Source organism: Mus pahari, chromosome 8, assembly GCF_900095145.1.
Source record: "Mus pahari chromosome 8, PAHARI_EIJ_v1.1, whole genome shotgun sequence".
NCBI classification, from domain to species: Eukaryota; Metazoa; Chordata; class Mammalia; order Rodentia; family Muridae; genus Mus; species Mus pahari.
Window position 1 is genome coordinate 13,343,876 of NC_034597.1, and position 24,302 is coordinate 13,368,177.

The window sequence follows — 24,302 nt, forward strand, 5'->3', positions numbered from 1 at the left end:
ACTGGCCTCTGGGGGTCACTATTTTGGGTGCTGCTGACAGTGGCTGAGCAGGAAATAGCAACAAGGTTTGAGTTCTCAGGAGGAGGAGAGCCTCTGGGGATCGGGAGGTAAGTACGTTGGGCTGTTAGCTGTGCAATCTGGATAATTCCAGTCCCCACCAACTCCAGGTTGAACTCAGAAATGCTATCTCTCCGCAGAAGTGGAGCAGCCGAACAAGGTAGGGCCTAGATTTTGGGATGAAATGGGCCTAGCAGCAGAGCCTTCAGAATTGTTCTACAGAGATGTGACAGTGCCAGCTGGCAGCACTTGTCCTACAGCCTGAACCCACATTCTGTTCTGTTTTCTGCCTCGGAGCCTCAGTTGGCTTGTATATAAGTTGGGGGTGTGAGCCTACCAAGTCAGAGTACCTTCAGGTAGATTACGAATTGTGAATAGAATAAAGGGAAGCTAAGATCCAGCCAGCCACTTACCCTGAGTCAGGACATTGTCTACTGGGAGGAAGGGACGTGCGGCTCGGTGCTCAGGAGGGCTTCTGCCCATAAATGTGATCTGCTTGGACGGGATAACCTTTTCCAATTTGCACCGAGGGAAAGCACCACCCTCCAGGAATAGAATAGGAAGGGAATGTTCTCTCCTCCACCCTCCCACCCCCGCCCCGAGAAGCCAGAGATGGCTCTACAGTCTTGGTGAGGACTCTGGAGACTTTAAGGGACTTACGAGTGATGTATGTGGGGAAGAGCGTGTTAGGTGAGCTGGATGAGAGATGTTGCATGCAGCGCAGCAGGAGCAGAGAGACCACCCAGTCCCAGGACAGGATCTAGTCTCCTTCGGGGCCTTTGTAACAGGGCCAAGTGGTAGTGATGTGACTCCATGGTTGATGGCTGGAGGACCCACAGAGCTGTACCCAGAGGGCTTGCTGGGGCTCTGTCAAGGCGGACGGCTCTTCTGGTTTGAGTCTCGGCTGCTCCCTTTAGGTTGGAGTGTTTGGTTCCCAGTTGGTGGTACTGTCTGGGAGGTCTTGGAGCCTTTGGGGTGTGGAAATAGGTAGATACTCTGAAAGCCCTACCTTTTTCTGATCCCAGCCTGAGATCTCTGCATCTGGCCTGATGCCTTAGTCACTACTGAAGGCCTAGTACACTATGCAAATGAAGGTGGCTAGTGGGATGCCCAGGTTTGGAGCACAAGAGGGAGAACTAAGCCATATTCCCTGAGGCTGTGAGAGCCAAGGCTCACCCAGAAAAGGAGGAGCACCAGGGAGATAAGATGCAAGAAGACAGAACCCAGAAAAACCTTCATATGCTAGGGTCAGTCACAGAAAGAGGAAGATAAATGTGACCATCCAAAGAAGGGGGAAGGCAAATCATTTCACCCTGAAAACCATGACCAGGTTGTGCTGTTTGCCAGTGAACCCAAGGGGAACTTCTGTACTGTTTTCTTTCCTTTTTTTTTTTTTTTTTTTTTTTTTTTTTTTTTTTTTTTTTTTTTTTTTTTTTTTTTTTTTTTTTTTTTAACATTTATTTTGTTTATGCGAGTATGCTGTAACTCTCTTCAGACACATCAGAAGAGGGCATCGTGTCTTATTACAGATGGTTGTGAGCCACCATGTGGTTGCTGGGAATTGAACTCAGGACCTCTGGAAGAGCAACCAGTGTGCTTAACCATTGAGCCATCTCTCCAGCCCCTCTGTACTGTTTTCTTCTTCCTTTTCTCATGTAGCCCAGGCTAGCCTCAAACTCACTATGTCCTGGGGATGACTTCGAACTTCTAACCTTTCTGCCTCTACCTCCCAAGGGCTGTGATACACAGGCACACAGGTTTATATCATGCTGGGCGAGGTGATTGGAATGAAAATTCATATGCTCATAGGAAGTGGCATTAGGAGGTGTGACCTTGTTGGAATGTGTGTGGCTTTGTTGGAGGAAGTGTGTCACTGTGGAGGCGGGCTTTGAGATTTCAGTTGCTCAAACCAGGCCCTGTGTCACTCTCTCTCCCTGCTGCCTGGTGATCCAGATGTAGAGCACTCAGTTTCTTCTCCAGCATCATGTCTGCCTGTGTGCCACCATGCTTCCTGCCATGACAGTAATGGATACAGGTGTTTAAACCGAAAGCCAGCCCCAAATGAAATGTTTTTCTGTGTAAGAGTGGCCATGGTCATGGTGTCTCTTCACGGCAAGAGAAACCCTAAGACACTGGGGATCAAGCCTAGAGTCCCATGTGCATTAGGAAACACTCTACCAACTGAGGACTTCCCTAACCCCTGGCCTGGAATTTACTATGTAGTCTAGGCTTGCCTTGAATCCACTCAGCCCTCTAGCCCCAATGCTAGGTCTACAGGTATAAGCTGTAGACCTAGCTGTGCCGGGTATAAGCTACAGGTATAAGCTGCTGTGCCTTGCTGTTGTGTTGCTTACGGTGCCATGGATCACACCCGGAGGTTTACATATGCTAGACCAGTGCTCCATCCCAGTGCTCCATCCCCTCCTTATACCCCCAGCACCAACACTCAGTTTTTAAATTACTTTTTGAGACTGTTCTTTTTTGCTATTACACTCATTTATGGGGGTCTTTGGGGTGATGCATTCATGTCGGAGTAAGCACACAGGGGTCAGAGGATAATTTGTGGGATTTGGATGGGTCCCAGGGATTGAACTCAGGTCACTGGGTTTGGCAGCTGTCTCTCACTTGGCATTAATTTACTTTCAAAAATAAACTTGATTTTATTTATTACTACTGTGCATAGGCATGATGCATTAGCATGTGTGTATGTGCCCTGGCATGAGTGTAGCATGATGCATTAGTGTATGTGTGTATGTGCCCTGGCGTGAGTGTGGCATGGTGCATTGGCGTGTGTGTATGTACCCTGGCATGAGTGTGGCATGATGCATTAGCATGTGTGTATGTACCCTGGCATGAGTGTGGCATGATGCATTAGCATGTGTGTATGTGCCCTGGCATGAGTGTGGCATGATGCATTAGCGTGTGTGTATGTGCCCTGGCATGAGTGTGGCATGATGCATTAGCGTGTGTGTATGTGTCCTGGCATGAGTGTGGCATGATGCATTAGCGTGTGTGTATATGCCCTGGCGTGAGTGTGGCCGTCATTCTGCACTCCTGGCCTCCATTCTTTCTCTTCATCTTTAGAAGGCAAAAGATGAGCTCAGGTTGCCAGGGCTTGTGCTCTAATTTTGAGTTTTGATTGTGGCCCAGAGAGGATGTGACACTTGGAACTTTAAAAAAACAAAAACAAAAACAAAAACAAAAACAAAAACAAAAACACCAGACAACCTCAGCCTTGGGTGGGGGTGTGACAAACACAAGATGAGGAATTAGTCGCCTGGTCCACAGCCCTGCACTGCAGCCCTGTACCGCAGCCCTGCTCCGCAGCCCTGCACCAAACCTTCTTTTGAACCCAGAACATTATTTCTAACCGGTCCCCACCTACTCACTGTCCTCAGTTGGCCTTGCTGTGCCGCAGGCTCCCTCCTTCTCCAGGCTACTGAGTCAGAGCTGGCAAGCCATCCTGAGGCTTGTGGCCTTCGTGAGGATAAAGTCACTGTCACACAAACCATCTTTATTAAGATGAAACTTTTATTATAGAGACAGTCTGAAATTTCTTCTGCATAAAGAGTTTCTGTACTGTGTCAGGGGACTCCACTTGCTGAGGGGTGCCACCCAGCCACCCTGCCTCTGCCTCAGCAGAGCCCTGACTTGCTGGTGCCATCTCAGGATCTCTGGAAACAGCAGAGGCTACCATTCCCAGGGCCAGGTAGGTCAGGTTAGGCCAGGCTGGATGGAGGGGTCAGGGCTTCAGGGGCTCCCTACTTCAGAGTCTCCCTGTTTCCCGCCTCAGCCTGTTATCCAGAACCTGGAGCTGTCGGAGGAAGCCTGAGTTGGGACAGATATCTCGGTGGGCCTGCACCGTCTGGATGGCATCTACCAGCGTCATGTTCTCAAAGATCATGAGGAAGGCCAAGACAATTGTGGCAGAGCGGCTCACCCCCATAGCGCAGTGGACCAGCACTCGGCCTGTAGGAAGACCCAAGCTAGTGTTGGCCACTTGTACCCATCTCACTTTTGGGAAGAAGGGGCATCTTGGGTCATCCCTTCCATCCACCTGTCTCAACACTGGGAAACTGATACTGTCTTCACTGTCAGATGGGGCAATGGAAGCTCAAGGTCACACGACAATTTAGTAGAAGGGTCAAGTGAGCAGCTGGGCCCCTTCTCTGGTCCAGAGGGGCTTTCTCTGGTATCCATGGCAACTCTAGGTGAGGGTCACCAAACTTCCACAACCCCTTGGATTTACATCACAGGGAATATCCTCTTTCTTTCCCCTTACTCCTGCTTGCTCCCATCTGTCCATAAAACCTTGCACCTATGTCTCCTCTCTAGGGTGCTTACCCAAGAGTTTTTGTAAGGTCTTGTTATTTCTGCATAGTGTCTGGCTCCTTTCTAAAGGGTACGTTTATTCTGGTGATCACAATGGCTGGTGTGTGTGTGTGTGTGTGTGTGTGTGTGTGTGTGTGTGTGTGGTGTGGTGGTACACATGAGAGTATAGGTGTGCATGCGTGTGTGCACATGCATATATGAAGGCCAGAAGTCAGCTCTGGGTATTGCTTCTCAGGCTCTGTCCACTTTCATTTTTTATTTTTTTTGAGCTGGGGTCTCTCACTGGCCTGGACACACTGTACGTCACTGACCTGACAGTGAGCCTCAGGTTTCCTATTTGCATCTCCCTAATGCCGGAGTTTCGGACACTCATTACTAGGGCTGTCTTTTCCATGTGGGTTCCAGGGATCAAACCCAGATCCTCATGCTTTACACAGCGAGCGCTTTACTAACCCAACCCCCGTGCCAAAATCAGTGGTTTCCACAATGTACTACTCTTTAACTGGGAACCATCTGGTCCTTAAAGTGGGAGGTCCTCTGATGGAGTTGGTGCTGTGGGCTCCTCATCCCACCCTGACCCCAACCCGACCCCTTCCGAAGCAGCTTACTTCGGGGAATACTGAGGGCATCTCTGATGTAACGAGCAACAGGCAGAAAGTGGACGCTGAGGTCAAAGAAGGGGTTGTCGTCGGCTTCGATGCCATAGTACTCCAGAGGTGTGCCACGGTAGAATTTGGCACCCGTGTCCACCTGAAACTTGCCAGCAGCCACATTCACAACATGGGTAATGCCCAGCTGGATTAGACGACCCTTGTCTCTGGCAGCATACCTGAGGGAAGGGCACGTGGCAAGTTAGGGTAGTGGGGGTGGGTGGGTCTCACTGCATTGGAACTTACCCCTCAGCCTCTGTTCTCCTGCAACAGTGAACTGCCCCGGAGATAAAGCAGTCCTCCAGAGCAGTGGTTCTCAGCCTTCCAGACGCCATGATCCTTTAATACAGCTCCTCATATTCTGATGACCCCCCCAACCTTAGAATTATTTTCATTGCAACTTCATAACTGTCCTTTTTTGTACTGCTGTGAACTACAGTGTGAATGTTTTTGGAGACTGAGGTTTGTCAAAGGGGTCGTGATCCACAGTTGGAGAACCGTTGCTCTGAAACTACCCCCCCCCCCGGGAAACTTCCTGGATAGAAGTTTAGCTACATGCATCAAAAACCTTAGAAATGTGCCTATGCTTTGTGTAAACACTTTCTTCTAGGAACAGATTAAAGGGAAGAATTCTAAACATGCTGACAGACATTATATAAGCCAAATTTAATAATATTGAAAACCAAAATATTAGGGAAAGAAACATTTTTTTTTTTTTTGAGACAGGGTTTCTCTGTATAGCCCTGGCTATCCTGGAACTCACTCTGTAGACCAGGTTGGCCTTGAACTCAGAAATCCACCTGCCTCTGTCTCCCAAGTGCTGGGGTTAAAGGCATGCGCCACCACTGCCTGGCAGAAAGAAACATTTTTGACAGAAAAAAAACAAAAAAAAACAAAAAAAACCCCGAAAAACCTTAAGTATGGTACAGTAATCCTTTTTTATCTATGGTTTTACTTTTTACAGTTTCATTTACCCTCAGTCAACTATGACTCCAAATTTTTTTTAAAAGTTCTATAGGTAAACAACTAATAGATTTTAAATTTTGTACTGTCCTGCTATGATGTACCCAAGGCTGTCTTAGCTAGCAATAATCAACTTTACAGATCTATGTAGAGAAAACCTTAATTGAGAAATTGCTACCACTGGTCTGGCTATGGACATGTTTCTGGGGTGTTTTTTAGTTGCAAATTGACGTAGGAGGATGCAGCCCATGGTGGTTAGTGTCATCCCTAGCAGGTGGGCCTGTGCTGTATGAGAACAGTAGCTAAGCAAGCCAGAGGAAGCAAGGCAGGGGGGAGCACTCCCTCCTGGTTTCTGCTTCAAGCTCCTCCCTTGGCTTCTCCTGATGATCAACTCTCACTGTAATCCAATGAAATCTTCCCCCCCCCCAAGTTGGTTTTGTAGTCAGTGTTGTCAGTGTTTTTCACAGCGACAGACAGCACACTAGAACAAGGACAAACCTTTTGGCCAGTGTATACACACACCATATGCTACTTCATCTGTTAATTACGGCTATCGCAGTTATGAGACTGACTAACATGGTATCACGAGAAGAAGGCCTGTGTTCAATTATCCCTCACTTAATATAGTAATTAATCCATTTTGTTATTATTTGTGTTACTTAATCTAACTTACAAATTAAACTTTTCAAAGGTATGCACTAGTAGGGGAAACCGCAGCATATATTATGAGCTTTTGGCACTGTTTTCAGTTTGATATCCACAGGGGAACATGGAACAAACCCCTCAGGCAAAACAAGTTCCTGTGTATCTAAATTATGAAATACCACAAAGCACTAAAATGTGGTAAATGCAGGTAAACAGGGGAGGATGTTTACGTTTTATCAAGAACCTGTGAAGATACAGGATGTAAAACAGAATGTTATAGGAATTTTTAAATATGTAGTGTGATTAATTTAAAAAAGCTTTCTATATAAAGCACATCTCAAAGGCAGTATTACAAAGTGATGGCAGTTTTACCAAAAATAGCACTGTGAAAAGGCACACATGCACTTTTTAAAAGTCTACGAGGATTTTTATCTCTGTGAAAAGAGAACTACTGTTAGCTAGATATTAATCTATGCTTTAATTTAATTTTGACTAAGTTCATTCATGTATATAGATGGGTGTTTTGTCTGCGTATATATCTGCACACCAGAAGATGGCTTTGGACCCCATGGGAGCAGTTACAGATGGTTGTGAGTGGCCATGTGGGTGCTGGGAATTGAACTCAGGACCTCTGGAGGGGCAGCCAGGGCTCTCAGTTGTTGAGCCATCTCCCTAGCCCAATGAATTCTAAATCACAGGAAAAATTACAGGTTTTTTTTTCTATATACTTAGTCTATATTTTCCTTAAAAAATTAGGATGTGTTTCTGTTCAGTGGTGTTTTGTCTGCATGTATCTGGATCCTCTAGAACTGGAGCTACAGACAGTTGTGAGCTGCTGTGTGGGTGCTGGGAATGGAATCCAGGTCCTCTGAAAGAACAGCCAGTTCTCTACATCTCTGAGCCACCCCTCCTGCCCCTATCAGAGAATCCTTGGAAACCTCATACATTTTCCCAGCATACCTCTACTAACCACTCCTAGGATCACGATAGTAGTTAAAAATGGGATCCGTGCAAATGGAGAATTCATGATATCGTCACATAGTAGATTATACAATACTAAAATTGAGCTGCAGCTACACAATTCATTGTGTTGCATGATTTTAAGCAACTGATGCTGTCCACAAAGTACACACAGATGGACTGTTTGCCACACAAGTGTGAGGACCTGAGTTCAAATTCTTAGCATTCACAAAAACTCCAGATGCAGTACTGAGCTCCTGTAATCTGCCACTGCTCCTGCCATGAGATTAGTGGCAGGGACAGGAATTTCCCAGATGGGCCAGCTAGTCTGGCATGTACAGCTGTAGACAGTAAGGCAGCGGATGTGCTCCCTGACCTCCACACATGCCCTGAAGCATGTATGCACCTGTGTTCACACACACAAAAACATATGCGTGCATACACATACAAAGAAAAGGTTTTGGTTTTGGTTGATTTTAGGCAGGATCTCATGGAGCGCATGCTGGCCTAGAACTCCTGACGCAGCTGCGGACACCACACCCAGATCCTCCTTTTACAGCTGTGTACCATCATCCTCAGTCTTTATGCCATGCTGGGGACTGAACACATGGATTTGTGCTTGCTAGGCAAATGCTTTACAAACTTAGTCACATCCCCAGCCCCCAAAAGATTGATTGATTGATTGATTGATTGATTGATTGATTTAATGTGAGTACACTGTAGCTGTCTTTAGGCACACCAGAAAAGGGCATCGGATCTCATTACAGATGGTTGTGAGCTACCATGTGGTTGCTGGGAATTGAACTCAGGACCCCTGGGAGAGCAGTCAGTGCTCTTAACCACTGAGCCATCTTTCCAGGGTCCAAAATATTTTTTAAAATTTATGTGTATATGTGTCCATCATGTGCATGCAGGAGCCTGTGGAAGCCGGAAGAAGGCATCAGATTCCCTGGAACTGAAGTTGCAGGCAGTTGTGAGCTGCCATGCAGGTGCTGGGACCCAAACCCAGATCCTCTGCAAGAACAGTACATGCTCTTAACTGCTGAGCCATTGCCTTAACCACATAAGGTAAAATTTAAATATTTTTTGCTCTAACTTTAGAAGGCTGGCAAAAGGCACATCTGTAGTATTTAAGGCAAAACTAGAGAGAAAAATCAATGCTGCTTTTGAATTGGGTGCAAATGGTGGTCATATCAAAGGAAATAACACAGACCCAGAACATAGCATGTACTCGCTCATCTGTGGCTCCTAGGTTTTATATAGCTACATAAAATCATGTATGTACTACATATATATGACACTAAAGCTGACACAAGATTATCTGGTGGAAGGAACCAAACTAGTGAGTGGAAGGGAGAAAAAAAGGAGGGCATGGGGGGAGCACAGTGGTACATGACTTGAATCCCAGCTCTGCAGTCAGAGGAAGGCAGGTCTCTGTAAGGTCAAGGCTAACCTAGGCCTCCTTGACAGCTGCAAGTTAGCTACAGTGAGACCCAGAAATGGGGGCGAGAATAGGGAGGTGAATAAGATCAAATACAGGGTAAATCTTGAAAGATCTGCTAACTCCATCCTTATATATAATGAAAATACACCAATTAAAGAACGAGAGAGGCATGGCAGCATACACTTAGAAGGCAGAAGCAGGAGGATCTTTATGAGTTTGAGGCCAGCCTATTCTACCCAGTGAGTTCCAAGCACATCCAGTGGGACTGAGTCAGTCACGATGAGGACGATGATGGTTTCAGGTAGGTTAGGTACACGGCTCAATTTGCAGAGCGCCTGCCTAGTACATGCAACGCCCTGGGTCTGATCACCAGCATAAAACAGGCACGGTGGCAATGCATACTTGTAAAAGCAGCTCTTTGGAGGTAGAGGCTGGAGGATGGGAAACTCAAGCTATATAGAGAATTCGAGCCAACCAGGGGTACTTGACATCTCGTCTCAAAAAAGAAGAGAGAAAGCTTTGTCTCTTGAAGTGTGGCTATCCACTAAAAAGGGTCATTCCTAGGATACAAGGAATTCTCTATTCCATGGCCTGAAAGATGAAACTATGTTTCCATCCTTAAACATGAGAAAGACAAATGCGGGCAATGGTGAGAAACATTGTGGCCCACCTGGAGGAGGCTTATCCTGGTACTCCCACCCATCAGCTACCCCAAACCCCTACATGGGTCTTACTTACGCATCTCCCAAGAAAAGGTTGGGCCAGACCTCATTGATGTGGGTCAGTGTGGCGGTCCGACGGACCCACAGCAATCGCTGCAGAGAGGCCAGTGTGGGTGGCTGGTGGGGGGACATCTGGACCGCCCCATGAATCTTTGGCCTCCGAAGTTCCTGCTTCTGTAGTGAGTCCATCCTGGGAACAGAGTGAACAGGACAGTAGCTGGAACAGGCTCCCCAAGTGTGGGTCCAGTGGACAGGGAGGCCTGTGCTGCAGTACCAGGAGTCAGTGGGATGCTGTGGGGGCCAGCCTCGGCTATGCCGAATGAGGCTATTAACCGGCTCAGCTGGGCTGGAACCTAGAACCTTTTCCCTGGGAACAAGGAGAACTAGAACTCTCTTGTCAATGCCATGGCGCTAAGCGCACCTTTCCTCAGGCAATGGATGTTAGAAATGTCTCTGTAGGGCTAATCAGTGCAGATCGTACCCCTTAAGTCACTGGAAACCCCAGCTGGCTGAGGTTCTTGAGCTCACCAGGTGAGCTGGTGTGGCTCAGATGCTTGTTCACACCAGGTGAGCTGGTGTGGCTCAGATGCAGGATGTATCCCTTGTGCTGGGTTCCGTGTTTCACACTGAAGCTTGGGTGTTCATTCAACGACACCAATGACAAATGGCTGAAGACTACCGTGGGCTTCATATCCAGTGTGTGCCTTTAGTTCATTCCACAAGCTTTCCAGTTGCCAGAGGGTGGTCACCAACTGGCGTGTCTCCTCTAGGGAGCTGTCAGGGCTGAGCTACGCATCCACTTACAGGCCCCAGGCTTTTCCCTTCTTACCCTTGCGGTTCAGGCCAGTACACCTGTGCAGGCCTCACCCGGACGGAGTGGGTTATGTCTGGAATCAGATGGCTTAGGCCATCCCGGACCTTGCAGAGCCGAGGTGTCAGAGGCACCAGAACCCGGGCCTGGTGCCTTAGAGGGAAGGGGAACCTGCCTTGGCCAACTGCCCCTGGTCCCCTCAAAGAGTAACTAGAGACAGTACAGACAGGGTGGAGTGTCTTTTCCCTCTGGCAGGCACTGCCAAAACCAGAAAAAGAAATGGGCACCCAGGAGGCCACCGGCTTGGCCACACTCACCCAGCCAGTGGGTGATGAGCTGGGTGGAAGGGAGGGCCAGCCTTTCTCCCTCATCCCTCTCTATGACCTCTCTGGCAGGCTGAGTGGCCTGCCACCCACCTAGGGCATGGTCTGGGGCCAGGAATGGGGGGACTAGGTGCAGGGGCAGGCTGAGTGGAACAGTCCTAAGACAGATTCCATCCAGAACACAAATGCTGTGAAGCGCCTAGAATTCCAGGTCCATGCATGTGGGCCAATGGGGATATGGGGGTGGGGGGTGGGGGAGATGAAGGCAGACCTGAGCTGCATGGACAGGAACAGTGGCCTATCATCGCTCCCTAGTGTCTGTGCTATTGAAGACGCTTGTCCTGAAGATGGGGGACCACCTGAAGAGGTGCCCAGGGAACAGACTCCCCTTAAAACTTGACAAGGATATTTCCTGGGACCTAGGCAAGTTTTCATTCCTGTCTGGGCCTTAGTTACATTTCTAAGCTCTCTGGTGTTCTGCTGGCTGCAAGAGAACGGAATGGCTCTATATGAAGTTAACACCAGGGAAAGGGACGTTAGGGTGGAGGATCTCTGAACCCAGGGGAGTCCAATAGCCACGCTGGCCTGAAGCCACCAGCTAGACTCCTCCAGCTATGAGTGGAACTAGACAGGGATTTCCAAAAACCAGAGGCCACTCACAGGCCTGCTCGATTTGGCATGGGGTAAGTCTGCCCCCTAGTGGCAAGTGGCTGCTAGGCAGCACGACTGTGTCCCAGGAGCTAGGTGATAGGATTTAGGGGATGTCCTTCGCTTCCCGGGTCTAACCCAGACCTGTAGGTCCTACTTAGGGCTATATATAGTCCAGTTATCTGCTCCGGTCCACTGAGGGTTCCCTTCACCCATCAGTCCGAGCCAGGCCCAGCAGCTCGCTCAGTGAGCCACTCCTTAAGCTTTAGGCACACCCCCCAAAAAGAGAGCCCAGGGACCCAGTACCCTTGATTCCTGACCCCCGGTCTAGGGAGGGCCCTGCCTGATGCTATGACACGGCTGGATGTCCTGTAGGAACAGGCCCCTGTTCACATTCATGAGGGTCCTCCCGCGGCTCCTTGGTGCTACCTCCTGGCTTCTGCTTCCCTGTGACTTCAGCTTCAGAGAAGTTGCTTCTGCGGACCGGACCGTGGTTTTCTTGCCCACACTGCCACTGTTTACAGGGCTACACATACTTACCTTCTTTTGTCACCAGAAGCATCTCTAGCTTGTTCTTTGTTGCCTGTCTTTCAGTTTGTTCCCAGGATAGCCTTCTACAATACCACCCTGCATACCTCGGGCTTTGCTCGGCAGCCCTGGGACACGGCAGCTGTGGGCCACCTACCTCTTTAGCTGTAACCTCAGAACACATTTCTCCTGGTCTCCTCTGCTGTTCCCTCTCCGTCTCCCCTCTTCCCTTAGGGAGCACAGACCAAGTGGGGCTAGCGTTCTCACAGTAGGACATCGAGGTGTCTGGGAAAGAGACTTTGGCAGGTAAATGCCAAGGGTAGAGCGCAGTGGCCTCTGCCCAGTCTGCATTCCTGCAGCCCTGGAGGGAGACAGGCCTGTGTGGGAGTCTGTGAGCCTGAGTCTTCAGCAGGAGCTGCTGGGAGACCCCCATGACATCATAAGTGAGATGCGCCGCCCAGAGTCCCTGCATCAGGGCAGGTGCCACATAAATGAGGCATTATGGACATTGCTCCACTCATTCTCATCCTTGCGGGGCTCAACCAAGACCTGTAGAGGGCAGATCGCTGTGCACTGTGGAGTTTTCACCTGGACCTCTTGTGTTTCTTAATTATATTCCCAGCTTGAGGAAGCACATTACAGACCAGACAGAGCAGCCTAGGACTCATGTCTTCATGCTGAGTTCACCCTGTGCTCTCACGAAGCAGGCAGTATCAACTTCCCCACTTTCCAGATGAGAAAAATCAAGGCTCAGAGAGAATATAAGCAGTTTGCCCAAGGTCACATGGTGGCGAGAGGCAGGGTTCTGTGCCTCTACCTCTGACCCATTTGGATTCCCCCAACCCAGTCCTCACAGTTGCCCCCCACCACAGGCATAGGTGCCCTGGGCCCCAGTACCCAGTATTCTCAGGGGTCTCTGCTTAGGGACGTTCACCCACCTGTGGGGAGATTCTGCCCAGGCCGTAGTCTTCTCCGACCCACAGCTTGTGCTGCCGGCTTCCAGTCGCCTGGCTCCACACACTTGATGCTGTTTCTATTTTTTGATTTGAGTTTAATTATAAAGCATGCTGTCGTCTCCCTGTTGCCTCCCCTTGCCACTCCCAACTTGTCCACTGGTCCCACGGCCTGGTCAGCCCTGGGTCCAGTCAGGAACTTCCTCCTTAAACCCAGGCTGTGTAACTGTACCCAGTAACCCCATGGCTGAGGCCCAAACCTACCCTCACCCTTTCTCCTTGTACGTGTGTCCTTAATGTTAAGGATTCAGGGAGCTCAGAGGGTTGCCAGCGGTGTGTGGTCTGAGGGTATTGGGGTAGCTGGGTGGGGAAAGGGAGAAGCAAGCAAACCACCTTAAAAACTCCCCTTGGGGCCTGAATGGTGGCCTATACCTTTAATCCCATTACTCAGGAGGCAGAGGCAGGGGCAGAGACAGGCAGACCGCTGTGAGTTCAAGGACAGCCTGGTCTACATAGTGAGTTCTAGGCCAGCCCGGTGTTTTAGACAGCCACGGTGAGACCTTCTCTAAAACACAATACAACGAAATAGAAAACCACCTCGCTTCAGGACTGGGTGGTGGCGTTCAATGGTAGTGCACTTATCTAGTGTGGCTGAGACCCTGAGTTCCATTCCAGCTTGCCCAAAACAAATACCCCCCCAACCCCCCAAATCCCTTGGCTTTCACAGGTTACCCCGAACTAGGGCAGAGACGAAGAGCTGGAGGGATCTGTGCTGGAAGACGCAGATGAGACCACCTCAAAGCACACAATCAGAACAACAGCAGGGCATAGGTCTAGGGGCCTCTGCTTCAGGGTCAGTAGTTCAAGAGCACCATCTGGCAGGTTCAGGTCAGGTAGCACAGACAGACACAGCTGTAAGGGGACTATGGAGCAGGTCTATGCACTCAGTGGCTTTATCCAGGAGCATCTCTCCCTTCCACTGCCCTCTGTCTCTCCCTCAAAGACAGATGCCCCAGGGGTCTGCCTGGTGAGGGCCCACTGGATTTGAGATTAAAAACTATCCTTTTTAATCCAGATGCTCTAACCATACACCCATACAATAATGCTCTCTAGCCCTGCCAGATACACACACACACACACACACACACACACACACCCTCAGCCTTATGTCCACTGAACTCCTGGGAGCTAAGACTCGGCCACTGCTGAGATCCCTCAGCCTCGGGGAGAGCCGGGGAGAACACCGAGAACCATTCTCCCTGGCCCCATCAGAGAACTTGGGGACCCTGTCACAAGAGCCTCAAAGACCAGTTGACAGACAGCCCACTCCCACCTGTGGAGACTGAAGATGGCAGCTGAAAGGGCACGTGGAACGCTGGAGGAAGCTGTTGGAATGGCGGGTCCGATGGTGAGTGCCATACTGGGCCCCTCTCATCTTCTGGGCATCCACTTGAGCTAAGGCTGCCACCAGGGCCAGGACAAGAGCAGCAAACAGGTAGAGTCTGGTGACCGAGCCTGGTGACAGAGCCTGGTGACAGAGGGTAAGGACTGGCTCTGGAGGAGAAAGAACCTTCACATTACCGGCAGGTAAATGAAGGCCTAGGCTGGCTGGCACTTTAGGACAGGAGCAAGAGCTGTTACCCTGTGTCACCTCTCAGTGCTCTGCCAGGCTGAATGGATACACGGACAAGGAGAAACAGTGACGAGGGTTGGCTTGCTATCCCTGGCTTATGCAGAAAGTCAGCCCCACTCCAAGCCCCCTCACTTCAGGGTCTCAGCTATGAGGTTGCTGGAGTACAGTTGCATAGCCTGTGTACTGCAAATGTCTGAGGGCCCTCATGACATGGACAATTCTGTGGCTCTGTGGCTATCATGACAAATTGTGCAATGTTGCAGCCCTGCTCAACCAACTTCCCCCAAACCAGCTGTCGGATGGGCAAGACACTGAGGTCAGGAGTCAGGGTGTCTGATATCCCAGGCTAAGGGAGCATCATGCTGTAAAACCTGCTGCTCTGGCACATGTCTCATTCCTGTCTGGGAAGGAGGGAAGAGTGCCATCTACATGGGGAACACATCCTTGGTCACTAACACCAGCATATTTCATAGGACGTGTGCGACAGCGCAGTCTGGCTCTGTGCTCTCTGGGAATTTGGTAAGTCCTATAGGCTCTCAGGAGACACTGGGCAGCACTCAAAAGCAGGTAGGAATATGTATTATATATGTGTGTATACATATATATGTATATATATTGTATAATTATATATATTATATAATATATCATATATCACATATAACATATATATCAACATATACATACCATCTATCTATCTAATATATGGTATATATGATATATTAGATATCATATATAGTATATCATACACACACACACAATGTGCATATATCACATAAGACTTCCACTAACTTTTCCTTCCTCATCTTTCTCTTTTATCCACCCTACCCTCACATCTGTCTGTGTGTGTGTGTGTGTGTGTGTGTGTGTGTGTGTGTCTTTGTCTTCTACCATGTTTGAAATAGGTTATCTTGTTTTTTTGTCTTCCATTTCATATGCCAGGTCCACTCACTTCCAGGGACCCTTCTGTGTCCCCCTCTCATCCCACTAGGCCCAGCCTTATTAGAGCTCTGGAGATTCAAACTCAGGTCCTCATGCTTGGGTGGCACGTGCCTCATCTGCTGAGCTCAGGTCCTCATGCTTGGGTGGCACGTGCCTCATCTGCTGAGCTCTTCTATCTTTTTCTATTCTCTGGAGATCTAATGAATCCAGGTGGGAGGCTTGCCTGCCTGGTTCTGGTGAAATCTTGGGTGAACAAGGGGAGACCAGCACCTTGCGACTTCAGGCACACACAGCCCTGCAAATCAGTTTCCTCTCAGGCCCCTTGTCCAGGCCCTCAACTGATGCCTTGCTGCCAACCACACTCAGTTTTGCTTCCTTGACCTGCCTTACCTGACTCCTTAGCTCTGACCTGCACCCCGAAGTCGCTGGTCTAGCTGGCAGAGCTGTCGGAGGAAGCCGCGATTGGGGAAGATCCATCGGCGCTCCCTCACAGTGATTATGGCCTGCTGCAAGGACAGCTGCTGGTGGAGCATGAGGTAAGCCAGGACCAGTGTGGCTGATCGGCTCACGCCCACCACGCAGTGCACCAGCACCTTAGCTGAAGAAGATGCGCAGATGAAGGACTCCTCTCGACCAGCCAGCCCACCCAGGGTCTATTCCCGAACCTGTATTGGGTGTATCATGGGACCTGGAGCAAGTTCCTCAACCTCTTATGGGCCTCAGTGTCCTGATCTTTCAAATGAGTAGACTTACGTCTCTTTTGCTAAAGTCTTGAACGTCAGTCCAAACCCTCAACATGACTTACAGAAGTCTTTGAGGCCTAGCCATTCATCGTCCTGCACTGTACCTCAGCCAGAGCCTACCTCAGCCCTCAGCTCTAGGAACACAGGCTGACTTGCAGTTCCTTGGCATTGCCATGACCTCTGACCCTTCCCCCTGATCTTGGTCTGACTAGCCTTTACTCAGCCAGCCAGTCTCATCTCAGTCATGGCTTCCTCTACCAGCTCTCCCCATTACTGAGGGTGTCACTGGAATCACAAAGCCATCAGCCCTTCCTGCATGGGTCCCAAGGAAACTGCTGTGGAGGGAAATCCCCAACACCACGGTCCTCTGGCTTGAGTGTTTGTGAAGCTCTTCACGTCTGCTCTCTCATATCAGTAACACTCAGAATACATCACTGTTTGATTAGCAAGCTCTACAAGAGCAGATGCCCTGGCTTACTCAAGGCTGGCTTATTAGAATTGAGTTCTTTCCTTGACATGGGGTGAATAATGACCAGGTGACAGATGAATGGATGAAGAAAAAAAAAACTGTCAAAGTGCTTTGGCTCTTACAAAGCAACATGAACCTTACCAAATTCCTCATCATAAAAACATTAGAGGAAACAGAAACCCAGAGAAAGACACACTGGCTTGTCCAGGGTCACAGAGCCAAGGGGCACGGCTGTTTCCCAAGATGAACATCCAGTAAGGGATCCAGCCTCTCCAGATCTATTGCATCTTGGGTCCTACCTCCAGGGATGGTGAGGGCTCGGTGGATGAAGTCAGCTGCTGAGGAGAAGTAGGTGCTGATATTGAAATCAGGGAGGTCATGGGCTGGGATCCCCAGGTAGCTCACACTACTGCCGTAGAAATCAGGATCCCCCTGACAGTAGAGTCCTCCGTGGGCGGCGTTCAGCACATGGGTGATCCCCAACTTCCACAGCTCAAATCGGTTATTTGCCGTGGCCCTGAGAAAGGCGGAAAGGGGGCTGGATTTGGGCTGAGCCTCTGGGTCCTGAGGAAGGCTTGTTTGATCTCTGCTTTGGGAAGGGTGAAACCATAAGGGTAAAAGGGGAGCTAGAATTCATCAATACTGAGCTGAGCCTGCAGCTCTCCGTCCCAGCCTCAGAGATTTCTGTTGGTAAAGTTGGTGCTGCAAGGGATATGTTTGAGCTCTTTTGTTGTCTCGGGCAGCCTGCCCCCAGCCAAGGAAAAGAAAGAAGGTTGCTTCAGCCCTGAGAACTAGCTGCCCCTCCCTTCGTGCCACATGTCCTACTACTCATAAATAGAGTCACTTAGTCACCACGTCATACCTGCTACTAATCTACAAATATTTAGCAGTGACACCTTTTCTGATTCATCCCAAGTCAGGCTTCTCCACCCACTCAGTGTCCGCGGGAGGCAAGCTGGGACCAGAAAGTATGATCTATGTCTACACCATTTTATATTCCAAACGTTGTTGCTTTCCAGACTGTCTGGTTAGTTGTTTTAAGATGTTCTTGAAGACCCCAGGGATCTTTCAGTCAGGAAGTCTCTCAGATCTTCTCCCCCTCCCCCCCCCCCCCCCCCCCCAAAAAAAAAAAAAAAACCCGCTCGGGCTCCCCCTAGTGTTAGGAACTGGTCACCGAATCGCTCCTGGAACTTAGGAGTCAGGAGAAAATTCCTGGCCTGGGGCAGGTTAGAAGCAACTAGTTCTGTTGCTCTAGCCACCACCTCAGGTAAAGATTTCAAGGATTGCTACCTCTTGACAGACTCCTACAACCCTGTCAGCAGCCACTCACGCATCTCCTATGAAAAGGTTGGGCCAGACTTCATCCACTCTGCTACAAGAGACTCTCCCGGCTCTCAGGAGCTCTTCTAGCTGCAGGATACTGGGGCAAGGTGTGGCTTCTTTTTCTTCCCCAAGTTTTGGGATGGAGGCATCAGCCATGGGCCAGCCTGCCTACCCCTCTGCCTGCGGTCAGGACTGCTCTCCCGTGTTATTTCTCCTTGCCAGAGATTGGCATTGACAGGTGGGACAGAGTGACTCAGCAAGTCCCAGGGGCCTCTGAATGCAGCAAGACCTATTTCCCCTGAGCCGACTCCCATCCCTAAAGTCTCCGAGAACATGGCGTTGGACCCCTACAAGTCACGATCTCTCTCCACCTCTGTCAGTTCCTTCTGTAAAGTTAAGGGTTTACCTGCCCTGGAGAGTTGTTGCAAGGGTTAAACAAAAGGTTCACTGCGTCTAACATAGGGCGAGTGCTTTGAAATAGGTTCATTCGTAGGTTTAGAGCCTGCATAGACAGGTTCCGATGACAAGAGTTAAAGCAGAGGATCGAATGTTACAAAAGACCCTTGCAGGTCTAAGTGGGACACTGATATCCGCTGTATTGGAGCCTTTGGATTGTGGAACAGAGGGGACATTGTCTGAGTTGTGGAGTCATGGAAACTTAGGCACACAAGGAGGAAAGCATCTGACGTGTGCCGTAGGGTTCACATGGAAGATTTGAACAATTGTTCTAGAATAAAGATAGCAGATTTATTTTATTTTATTTTTTAAGAGAAAGCTGATGGATTCTTTTATGTCAGAGAGGTGATCATTTCCCAAGGCTCTGAGAATCCTCGGACACCAGAACCACTTTTAAAAAAACATTATTTTTATAATAAAAAAATATTTTATTGGTACTGGAGAGATGGCTCAGTGGTGAAGAGCACAGATAATACACGCAGGCAAACATTTATACATATAAAATAAGTTTTAAAATTACGTTTGAGTGCTTACAAATATGTATGTGGGCCATATGCATCCCAAACCTACTGTACCCAGAAAGGGGGAGGGTGGTTGTAGCTCCTGGAATTAGAGTTCTAGATGGTTGTGAGGTGGCATATGGCATTGAACGTGGGGCATTGAGGTGGAAGGGTATCAAACCTGAGTCTCCAGCAAGAGCAACAAGTTGCTCTAACCACTGAGCAACACCTCTACCCCCACAGGGATGAGAGAGTTCTCTGCCTACAAGGGCTGCGGGAGATGAGATGTTTTGCAGTGTCTCATGCAGTGTCATGGAGCCCCTGAAGGTTCTGAGCATACTAGGCAGATTCCTGGCTGCCCCTGCTCTCCTCCTGTCCATCTTAGAACAAGATTAACTGTGCTACGTCAGGCTACAAAGTTTCTTGGCCTTTCTATGTGTGAGCTCTACTGGGCAGAGTTGAAACAATGATTTGGAGTATAGTCTCTAGCACAGACACAAAATCAAGGGGCAATAAACGGGGCTGGGCAGTGTGGTGGCACTCGCCTTTAATCCCAGCACTTGGGAGGAAGAGGCAGGTGGATGTCTGTGAGTTTGAGGCCAGCCTGGTCTACAAAGTGTGTTCCAGGACAGCCAGGGCTACACACAGAGGAACCCTATCTCTGAAAACACCAAAGGAGGAAAAACAAATAAATGATGCTACTGAGGACTGACTGAGAAGAGGCTAGCCCCTTCAAAGGGCTCAGGATAGCCTCTTCCTAGGCTCCAACCCCAGTCAACAACCCACAGGTCCTCTCCTACCTTCATTAAAACCCTTTGATGAATTATGCTTGGGTATGACGCAGGCGCTCTCACCCTCCCCCATGGGTTTTCCCCCTCCTCTTCCGGGTTTGGACCCGCCCCCTCCCCGTAGCGCCCCGCCTCCCGAAGCAGTTCCGGTTCGGCTGGCCGCTGCTGGCGGCACGGCTCCGAAGGGGCCGGAGCGATGCCCGCTGGTAGCCGAGCCGGCTCCCGCCTGCGCTCCGGCTCCCTGCCCCGGCCTTCGCGGCTGTTTCTCGAGGCGCTGCGCCCCGCCTACGCGCCGAGGACCCGGGACTCCGACGGCGCCTTAGACACCGGCTCCGAGCTGGGTCCCGGCAGCCGGGCTCCCACCGCGGAGGTGAGCGGGCGCCGAGGCTGATGAGAGGGGAGATTGGGGGGCGCCTGCAGCCAAGGGTGAGTGGAGAGCCGGGGGCGCCAAGGGCCGCGGGGAGACGGTTGGGGAAGCCAGGGGAGGCCGCTCTGGAATGGAATCCGGAGGAAATCAGGGGGTTGAGATGACACCCGCGGGCAACAAGGGACGAGGCGCAGGGGCTGGGCCCTTGCTACCCGGCTAGGGGAGAAGGGACGTGCAAGAGGGATCCCCGGAATCCGGACCCGGAGAAGGAGATGCCCTGGGTTGTAGCCATAGCGATGAGGGATAGGAAGAGCTGGCCCCGGGCCGCCTGTAACCCGTAATCCGCAGGAGGGCAAGGCAGCCGGGTGGGGACTGACAGCCACCTGACTCGGTGGGAATGGTGGCTGGTTTCGCAGGGCGGGAGTTAGGGTTGGCTGGAAAGAGGGAGGTGCTGTCGGGTGGGAAGTAGCTTGGCCTAAAGGTTAGAGAGGAAAAGTCCAGGGGGGAAAAAAAAAGGAGCCCTTGGGGATCTAATTTAGGGCCTTGGCTTTTTTACAGGCAAGTGTCTTTCAAGGTGTCAAAAATCTCCGGGTAGTGGCTGAGGGCTTTGGGGCTTGCCTGTTTGTGATCCCTTTAAGAAGCTTGATTGCGAGGGGCGGGTATGCATCGCTGAGGCTCGTACTGGGACTGGGGGAGGCGATCGGAGAGAGGAAGTGATGTTCGGAGAGGGTAGTGATTTGTGAAAATAAAGATGTCACTCAGATTTCTTCTGACGCGAGTGGTTTCCTCTCCTCTGGGCTTCGTTCTTAAGAAGGTTCAGATGTCAGGCAAGTGTAAGTCTTTAATACGTTACCTTTAAATTTAAAAAATTAAACCTGCAAGGGGAGTTTGGACACTTGGATTTTACAGATAATTCAGTGCGAATTGTTAACACTTGAATACAGTTTGAGTTGGCCCGCATATTGGCCACAGGGTGGAAATCTGGTCCGTGGAAATTCTTGGGTTTAAGAGGTCATTTACGACAAGAAGCGAAGCCACCCCATAGTCCAGAAACCTACAAGATCGTCCCATTGGTAACTCGAGAGTTGGGGTTACCTCGTTAAAAATTTGAGAGGTAATTTTAACAGCTTTTTTCAGGATCAGTATTTTCTTGCTATTTAGCAGATTTTTTTTTCCCCTCATGAATGGAATTTTTTTTTTCTATAGTGATCTAGAAACCTAAAGGTAGCAAGGGGAGGTTATAGTCGGCAGCTGACAAAAGAAATGTGTAGCACACAGGTGCTTTTTCTAGAAGATGTAGTACCAAAGCTGTAACCCTGCCAGAAAAGTATTGATCCCGAAACTTTTGTGTTCATATAAATAAGAAACGGCATCGTGACTCCTTTGACTTTTAACTGAGGCTCATTAAGGCTCTTTGCAGCTTATCAGATAGGTTTGGCTACGTTGTTGGGCATTTCAAAACCAACTTTTAATTATTTTCTACTTTAAACAAGCCTCTACTACTTCATCCTCACAAGATGATCATTTATCGATTGCAACAAGTTTTTAATTTGGCTTCGGTGAATGGACCTTAATATCAGACCGGCAAATGCTCAGTGGAAAATAATTTCCTCAAAGAATAGGAAATTCTTTTGCTCTTCTGATGCCGTCAGAAGGTAGGGTTCTTTAGTAAAGATGATCTTCCGATGAAGAAGTTTTAGGTAGCATTACTGTTTCTGTTTTCCCTGACATACTGAGAACCTTCAAAAGAACTTGTTTTTTGTATTAGCGCTGATTTTTTTTTTTTTTTGAAGTAGTCTCGATGTGTAACACAGGCTAACCTTTAACTCAGGATTCTCCTGAGTTAGCCTCCTGAGTGTTTGGATTACAGACATGCCCTATGTCACCCAGCCAAATTTAGCTGAGTAAAAATTTTGATGGATGAAAGTTTACTGAACTGGAATACAAGAATTCTGCAAGGGTACCAGCATAACATTATGAGATAAAGGAGAGAAACTGTTGGAGTTATAAGATTAATGGGTAATGGTAATAAAATTATGCCTAATGATGGCTGTGTTTCACTTCCATTTGTCAGTTCTCACAGCCACCTAACTAAAGAAAATGAGTTTTACTGTAAGGTAGACACTGTAAGGCAGACGGTGCCTTCACAGCTGCAGCGGCAGAATTGGCAGGTGCAATTAGAGAAACATTTCAGTAGCATTCTTCTCATTCTGCAGTGCTGCTGGTCATGCTACACTGTTGCCTGTAAATACCGAGGTTTTGATGTCAAGTCCTCAGTACTTTAAAACTTGGCTAGCTGACCTAGACATTGTTCTGACTCTTCTCCTAGCTAAGATTGAACAGTTTTTGAGAAACTTGTTAAATCCAGATGTTCTAATGGATGCTGTTATTATTTTGTCTTAGAAAAAAATGCCGCATTCGGCTATAACTTAAGTGTAGAGCGTTTACGTAGCATTCAGGAGGCTCTGGGTTCAATCCCAGAGTGGTTAGAGGAGAACCCTATTCATTAGCTTGTTGAAAAAAATCTTAAGATTTTTTTTGCTTAGAAGCCTGATGTAATATATGCCGTTTATTACTAGTTGTGACCAGCATGGCTATTTACTTAAAAGATGTCTTTTCTGTCTTCTAATTTAGTTTTAAAGGTTAACTATTACATTTTCATGGTATGTACTAGATTATGAAGTTTTTGGTCCAGAATATTCTGTTACATTGACTAGATTTGTGGAGAGAGCTTAAAAAAAAATAAGGATTTTTAATCTGGACACTATGGTTTATACACTTAATTCTGGCACTCAGGACAAACTAAGAGGATCAGGAGTCAAGGCCAACCAAGCTCATCCCTATCTCAAAAAGAGGGGGAGGGAAGTCAGACAAACTGTAGTTCAGTTGATTGTTTTTTTCCTAGTGTGCTCGAACTCAGTCAAAAATAAAAATAAAAGACTTTACTTGTCAATATATCAAACTACCAGCCCGACTAAGAATCAAGGTTTTGTAGATTCGGCTTACTTACTAGTGTGCTATTACCAGTGTGTTTTAGGTCAGGAATCTTGCACTAAGTTTCCCATGAAATTTTGATTGCTATCAAACTTTTGGTGTAGCCAAGGCCATATAAATTAGCCAATGTGGTCTGTCACATTTTCTCCTTCTCTATGTGGATAGAACTAGGTACAGCTCAGTAGTAGTAGCTCTGATGTAAGTCTGATGAGGCCAGAAAAGACTGAATATACACGAGAGCTCTTGTGTATGCTAGTGCATGCTTAGGACAGCAGACACTGCTGTCTCAGAGTTGAGGTTCAGCCAAGAGGGTGCTGATGAAAGGCAGGGAGCGGGTGCACGTCCCTGCCGTTGGCTGGTTGGAGGTGGTACTCAGGCATTCTGAGGCCACGACCGAGAGCCTGAGATGCAGCAGGTAGGAATTGCTTCGGAATCGCTGCAGCTGTTTTGTACTGCTGAGTTCCTAGGAAGTGTTTTCGGAAAAAAACATCCTGAGCTTGCTGAGAAAAGGAAAATGTCTTTGGATAAATTTGGAAAGCTTTTATTTGCTCACCGAAAATGTTATTATTTAGAATTTTACATATTTCATATGAAATGGAGAAAAGCTGGAGAATCAAATTACTGTTACAGAGTTGTTAATCATGAAATTTAGATAGAAATGCCCAAAGTGTGGTGTGGTTTATATTATGGTTTTTGCTTTTGTTTATGAATCTGAAAATTGGCATAATTTGTGTTTGTTGTGTGCATATTACATAGACTATATTAGGTTAAATTGGAGTTGGGATTAGTTTGCCCTGAGTGTGGTTTTTAAAAATACTATTTATTTCCTTTATATTTACTTACTTATTGATGTATTATGGGAGGGAGTGTCAGGTGAGCCATGGCACAGGTGTGGAGGTCAAAAGGCAACTTGAATGACCCATTCTCTCTGTCCACTGTGTGGGTCCTAAACATGGTTGTCAGATTTGGCACCTTTGCCCATTGAACCACTTCGCCAGTTCACATTGATTTTGTTTGTTTTGGTTAATAAATATTATGAGGCCGGGCGTGGTGG

At 48.5% G+C, this 24,302-nt stretch overlaps 3 protein-coding genes across 7 annotated transcripts in view; 1 reads left to right on the forward strand and 2 right to left on the reverse strand.

The window, feature by feature from the left end:
* Nucleotides 1-3,570: 3,570 nt before the first annotated feature.
* On the reverse strand, nt 3,571-14,549 carry LOC110325894 (dual specificity protein phosphatase 13). Of its 2 annotated transcripts, XM_021204058.2 has the most exons (5): nt 14,370-14,549; nt 13,022-13,116; nt 9,790-9,963; nt 4,998-5,218; nt 3,571-4,026 (listed from the first exon to the last, which is right to left on the reverse strand). In XM_021204058.2, exons 1-5 carry the CDS (start codon nt 14,469-14,471, stop codon nt 3,824-3,826), a joined length of 795 nt encoding a protein of 264 aa, XP_021059717.2. In that variant the 5' UTR covers nt 14,472-14,549; the 3' UTR covers nt 3,571-3,823. The 2 variants fall into 2 exon arrangements, with proteins under 2 accessions (XP_021059717.2, XP_021059716.1); XM_021204057.1 differs by lacking the exons at nt 13,022-13,116; nt 14,370-14,549 and adding an exon at nt 12,241-12,460.
* Nucleotides 14,544-18,299, reverse strand: Dusp13 (dual specificity phosphatase 13). The gene is made up of 4 exons (XM_021204231.2): nt 18,151-18,299; nt 17,120-17,337; nt 15,999-16,206; nt 14,544-14,564 (listed from the first exon to the last, which is right to left on the reverse strand). The coding sequence occupies exons 1-3, from the start codon at nt 18,297-18,299 to the stop codon at nt 16,007-16,009; spliced, it is 567 nt and encodes a 188-aa protein (XP_021059890.1). The 3' UTR covers nt 14,544-14,564; nt 15,999-16,006.
* A 1,714-nt stretch (nt 18,300-20,013) lies between these two features.
* Nucleotides 20,014-24,302, forward strand: part of Samd8 (sterile alpha motif domain containing 8) — a 42,611-nt gene continuing 38,322 nt past the window's right edge. Inside the window, exon 1 of one of the 4 annotated variants that reach the window (XM_021203651.2) lies at nt 20,014-20,257. In XM_021203651.2, the coding sequence (XP_021059310.1) occupies nt 20,084-20,257 (174 nt within the window). In that variant the 5' untranslated portion in view covers nt 20,014-20,083. Of the gene's footprint in view, nt 20,314-21,028; nt 21,088-24,302 lie in introns of those variants that run through there. The other 3 variants (XM_021203652.2, XM_029541954.1, XM_029541955.1) reach the window with 3 other exon arrangements.

What these genes read in the sequence shown, in the direction of transcription:
- Dusp13 (XM_021204231.2), bottom strand. Translation starts at nt 18,299, where the DNA reads ATGGCTGATGCCTCCATCCCAAAACTTGGGGAAGAAAAAGAAGCCACA. An exon ending in AACCTTTTCATAGGAGATGC is followed by an intron (nt 17,338 to 18,150) that starts GTGAGTGGCTGC and finishes CGCCTTTCTCAG; the next exon opens with GGCCACGGCAAATAACCGAT. An exon ending in AGCCCTCACCATCCCTGGAG is followed by an intron (nt 16,207 to 17,119) that starts GTAGGACCCAAG and finishes CATCTTCTTCAG; the next exon opens with CTAAGGTGCTGGTGCACTGC.
- LOC110325894 (XM_021204058.2), bottom strand. Translation starts at nt 14,471, where the DNA reads ATGAGAGGGGCCCAGTATGGCACTCACCATCGGACCCGCCATTCCAAC. An exon ending in GCCATCTTCAGTCTCCACAG is followed by an intron (nt 13,117 to 14,369) that starts GTGGGAGTGGGC and finishes ATCAAAAAATAG; the next exon opens with AAACAGCATCAAGTGTGTGG. An exon ending in TGCCCTCAGTATTCCCCGAA is followed by an intron (nt 4,027 to 4,997) that starts GTAAGCTGCTTC and finishes GTCTTCCTACAG; the next exon opens with GCCGAGTGCTGGTCCACTGC.